General features: G+C 39.8%; 1 protein-coding gene across 1 annotated transcript; it reads right to left on the bottom strand.

Annotated features, from left to right (window-relative positions):
* Nucleotides 1-393: 393 nt before the first annotated feature.
* On the bottom strand, nucleotides 394-4,391 carry LOC126470859 (RNA-binding protein 25-like). Its single transcript, XM_050098875.1, has 4 exons — nucleotides 4,327-4,391; nucleotides 3,461-3,805; nucleotides 552-790; nucleotides 394-434 (listed from the first exon to the last, which is right to left on the bottom strand). The coding sequence occupies exons 1-4, from the start codon at nucleotides 4,389-4,391 to the stop codon at nucleotides 394-396; spliced, it is 690 nt and encodes a 229-aa protein (XP_049954832.1).
* Between the last annotated feature and the right edge of the window lie 995 nt (nucleotides 4,392-5,386).

Raw genomic sequence — 5,386 nt, 5'->3', positions numbered from 1 at the left:
ATTACAGGGTCAGACCGAAAAGAGCTTCAATTAACTACAGGTGCATCATTGCTGGAGCTAACACATTGGTTTGAGAAAAATAAACTTATAATTAACACTGGGAAAATGGTGGCCATGAACTTTCATATGTCCCACTATAAACAACAAAATGAACACACATTGAAAATAAACAACAAGATTGTAGAATTAATGGTGATGTTAAGTTCCTTGGAATATATCTGCAGAGTGATCTCAAGTGGAATACACACATTAAAGCTCTTACAATCAAGCTATCATCAATCTGTTGAATGCTACGGATACTAAGCACAAGCTGTAATAGAGAAATAGTAATACAGGCACATCATGCACATTTCCAGTCAGCAATCAGATATGGAATAATATGCACCCTATAGTCTATTTGTTTTCAAAACCCAGAAACGAGCTATCAGAATCATCTGCAACATGAAGAGCCAAGGATCATGTCACTCTCTTTTTCCTACTCTAAAGATATTGAACCTTGCATGCCTATATATATTTGAAACAATAGTCTTTGTAACAGAATATTTAAGAACCTCCAATGCCTATCAGCTGAAGAGCTCTGTGCACAATTACACAAGAAGAAATGGCAATAACATTCGTGTCTCCTATGCTAGAACAACAGCCTACCAGAAAAGTGTCCTTCGTAGAAGCACACAATCGTCTAAACCACCTCCCTAACAACATCAAGTTGGTAAAGCAAGACAGCTTGTTCAAAAAAAAAGCTGAAGTCATTTCTGAGGGACCACAGTTTCTACTCTGTAAATGAATACCACTCAGAATGAAACAGAATTTTATAATGTTAAATTAATAAACATTTTATGACAATTATTTGTTTATTAAAGTGTACTAGCTGTACATTTAATGTTGTTTGAATGTAGATATTTGTAGTCCACAGCATTGTATTGATATATATATACAGGGTGGTCCATTGATAGTGACTGGGCCAAATATCTCATGAAATAAGCATCAAGCGAAAAAACTACAACAAATTAAACTCGTCTAGCTTGAAGGGGGAAACCAGATGGTTGGCCCACTAGATGGGGCTGCCATAGGTCAAATGAATATCAACTGCGTTTTTCTTAAATAGGAACCCCCATGTTTTATTGTGGCAACGGCCTTGCCGCAGTGGATACAGCGGTTCCTTTGAGATCACCGAAGTTAAGCGCTGTTGTGCGTGGCCGGCACTTGGATGGGTGACCATCCAGCTTCCATGCGCTGTTGCCATTTTTCGGGGTGTACTTAGACTTGTAATTGAGGAGCTACTCGGCAGAATAGTAGTGGCTTCGGTCAAGAATACCGTCTTAACGACTGGGAGAGCGGTGTGCTAACCCCATGCCCCACCTATCCGCATCCTCCAATGAAGATCACATGGCGGTCGGATGGTCCCGGTAGGCCACTCGTGGGCAGAAGACAGAGTGAGTGCATTTTTAATTACATATTCATGAAGTACATAAAGAAATATGAATGTTTTAGTCGGACCACTCTTTTCGCTTTGTGACAGATGGCGCTGTAATAGTCACAAACGCATCAGTACATGGTATCACGTAACATTCCGCCAGTGCGGACAGTACCGGTATTTGCTTCATGATACATTACCCGTGTTAAAATGGACCATTTACCAATTGTGGAAAAGGTCCATATCATGTTGAGGTATGGCTATTGTGATCAAAATGCCGAATGGGTATGTGATATGTATGCTGCTCGGTATCCTGGATAACATCATCCAAGTGTCCGGACCGTTTGCCAGATAGTTACGTTATTTAAGGAAGCAGGAAGTGTTCAACCACATGTGAAACGTCAACAATGACCTGCAACAAATGATGATGCCCAAGAAGGCTGCTGTTGCAGCTAATCTGCACATCAGTAGCAAACAAATTGCGCGAGAATCGGGAATCTCAAAAACGTCGGTGTTGAGAATGCTACATCAACATCGATTGCACCTGTACCGTATTTCTATGCACCAGGAATTGCATGGCGATGGCGACGACTTGGAAGTGTACAGTTCTGCCACAGGGCAAAAGAGAAATTACGGGACGATGACAGATTTTTTGCACGCGTTCTGTTTAGCGACAAAGCATCATTCACGAACAGCGGTAACATAAACCGGCATAATATGCACTATTGGGCAACAGAAAATCCACGTTGGCTGCGACAAGTGGAACATCAATGACCTTGGTGGGTTAATGTATGGTACGGCATTATGGGAGGAAGGATAATTGCTCCCCATTTTATCGATGGAAATCTAAATGCTGATTTCCTACATGATGTTCTACCAATGTTACTACAAGATGTTTCGCTGCATGACAGAATGGCGATGTACTTCCAACATGATGGATGTCAGGCACATAACTCGCATGCGGTTGAAGCGGTATTGAATAGCATATTTCATGACAGGTGGATAGGTCGTCGAAGCACCATACCATCGCTCTCACGTTCACCGGATATGACGTCCCCGGATTTCTCTCTGTGGGGAAAGTTGAAGGATATTTGCCATTGTGATCCACTGACAATGCCTGACAACATGCATCAGCACATTGTCAATGCACGTGCGAACATTACAGAAGGTGAACTACTCACTGTTGAGAGGAATGTTGTTACATGTATTACCAAATGCATTGAGGTTGAAGGACATCATTTTTAGCATTTATTGCACTAATGTGGTATTTACAGGTAATCCCACTGTAACAGCATGTGTTCTCAGAAATGATAAGTTCACAAAGGTACATGTATCACATCGGAACAACCGAAATAAAATGTTCAAACGTACCTGTGTTCTGTATTTTAATTTAAAAAACCTACCTGTTACCAACTGTTCGTCTAAAATTGTGAGGCGTATGTTTGTGACTATTACAGCACCATCTATCACAAAGCGAAAAAAGTGGTCCAACTAAAATATCCATATTTTTTTATGTACTACACGAATATGTAATAAAAAACAGGGGTTCCTATTTAAAAAAACCGCAGTTGATATCCAATTGACCTATGGCAGTGCCATCTAGCAGGCCAACCATAGCGCCATCTGGTTTCCTCCTTCAAGCTAGACAAGTTTCGTTATTTGTAGTTTTTTCGTTTGACGCTTATTTCGTGAGATATTTGGCCCAGTCATGATCAATGGACCACCCTGTGTGTGTGTGTGTGTGTGTGTGTGTGTGTGTGTGTGTGTGTGTAATTTTTAACTTCGTGAATCATTTATTGACCTGTCCAATATCTGTACAAGATGTCACAGGACCAAAGCTAAATACATAGATAAATAAATAAACATAATCAAAGAGTACTTTAAGCTATGTCCACCACAGACTGAGTCTCCCCATAGCGACCCATATTGAAGAGTATAAATCACGTAGACTCACAACAATTGAAGGCATGAAGGTACTTAACAGAGGCATGTATTTGTTCTCCCATTACTCCATAAGCACATGGAGTAGCAAAAGGGTCCAAACACCTCCCCCTCCTCTGTCTGTCTCCTGTCTCCCAGTCTCCTGTCTCCCTCTCTCCTGTCTCCCTCGCTCCTTTCTCCCTGTCTCTTGTCTTTGTCTCCCTGTCTCTTGTCTTTGTCTCCCTGTCTCTTGCCTTTGTCTCCCTGTCTCTTGTCTTTGTCTCCCTGTCTCTTGCCTTTGTCTCCCTGTCTCTTGTCTTTGTCTCCCTGTCTCTTGTCTTTGTCTCCCTGTCTCTTGTCTGTCTCCCTGTCTCTTGTCTTTGTCTCTCTGTCTCCTGTCTTTGTCTCTCTGTCTCCTGTCTCCTGTCTCTCTCTCTCTCTCTCTCTCTCTCTCTCTCTCTCTCTCTCTCTCTACATGTCAAGAACTCCAGCTAATACTTGACATAATAGAACATCAGTTCAGATATGTCGACCATAAGTAGTATCTCCTTAACGATCCATATTGCAGAGTACAAGTCACATGTGTTCACCCCATTTGAACACTTAAAGGTACTTGTCAGTGGTATATATCGATTCTCCCACTGCTCTATATGCAAGTAGAATAGCAAAAGGGGCCAGTTAGCAGTAATTTAAGATATTCCCCACAATGTGTTGTATGTAGGCTTGTAGACTATACACAGTTATCTTTCTAAGGTTTGAGGCATAGCAGAAGCAGCATCAAAGTTTTTAACACCACACGCAACACATTTGTAAAGGTTCTTGTGTAAGAAAAAGTGCTATAATGGTCCATACAGATGTGTGGACGACTTTGGCTCAGCCTACCATATATTTTTTTCAAATATACGGGACACCTACAAAAATACTCCAGTGTCACTCTCTGACACAAAGATGACCTAGGCATCCACTAAAACAACTTATTGATCCTATTTAACTGGAACTGAAATGGATCAACAATTGCTTTTTGTGACTGGAATATGATAATAATGACTTTTACCATCGATATTCATGTAAGGAAATTGCATTTCAGAGATAACAAAGAGCCATTGTTATTTATGTAAAACAAGTAATAAGTAGTTAAAAGAAAGAACACTATCACGTTTAAAACCATTTAACATTTTTATAAATCTTTTCTGTATAGTGCAAATCTCATGCAGTCATTCATGTTTGCTTATTTACATATTTTGCACTGCAGTGAATATTTTCACAAATGTTTCTGAGAGTCAACTCTCTGGTATACATTTCTGTGCATGGGAAAGTGAAATTACATTGTAGCATTAAAGAATTCACGATCATAGATTCCAAAACATTGGTCTTTTTACATGACCAGCACTTAATCATTTTTGAAAAAATACGTTATATAAGTGCATTTGAGCCCGGAAGGCAAATGATAAATTCTTTAACCTTAGGGAGGATTGTTATTGGAATGTTTTTCTCCTTAAATAGATCGAAAATTCCCACCCACCTATCCTGTACTGCTACAGTGTTAGCATTCCATTCACATAATTTTTCTACTGTAATTGTTTTAGCCATACAAAATTCATCAAACAAGAGTGAACAATCAAGGATTGTATTACCCATGTCTTGTACTGTGGAAATACTGGCCTCTTCATCTGACCATTTTAGTTCTGATTTCAAAGTAGACCAACATAAGTCAGTGTTATACGGAAATTTCTGACTCCATGAAACTAGATAGTCATATGCTACACAGTAGAAGATATTTGCAGATGAATAAAATCTATCTTGAGCTGCTCGGTCACACACATACAATTTCAGTAAGATGGATTTAACTTGGACAAAAAATTATTATATCCCCTTCTAACAGCCATGTACCGCAAGTCTCTAGAGGAAAAGAAGGTTCCAAATGATTGGAAAAGAGCACAGGTAGTTCCAGTTTTCAAGAAGGGTCATCGAGTAGATGCGCAAAACTATAGGCCTATATCTCTGACATTTATCTGTTGTAGAATTTTAGAACATGTTTTTAGCTCGCGTATC

Source organism: Schistocerca serialis, chromosome 3, assembly GCF_023864345.2.
Source record: "Schistocerca serialis cubense isolate TAMUIC-IGC-003099 chromosome 3, iqSchSeri2.2, whole genome shotgun sequence".
Taxonomy (NCBI): domain Eukaryota; kingdom Metazoa; phylum Arthropoda; class Insecta; order Orthoptera; family Acrididae; genus Schistocerca; species Schistocerca serialis.
This window is presented reverse-complemented; position numbering and strand designations above follow the sequence as displayed.

Excerpts from the sequence above, each read along its gene's own strand:
- LOC126470859 (XM_050098875.1), bottom strand. The coding sequence starts at position 4,391 with ATGGTAAAAGTCATTATTATCATATTCCAGTCACAAAAAGCAATTGTT. Across the intron at positions 3,806-4,326 it reads GTTGATCCATTTCAGTTCCA|AGAGAGAGAGAGAGAGAGAG; the intron begins GTTAAATAGGAT and ends CTTGACATGTAG. Across the intron at positions 435-551 it reads TCAGCTGATAGGCATTGGAG|ATGATTCTGATAGCTCGTTT; the intron begins GTTCTTAAATAT and ends TTCATGTTGCAG.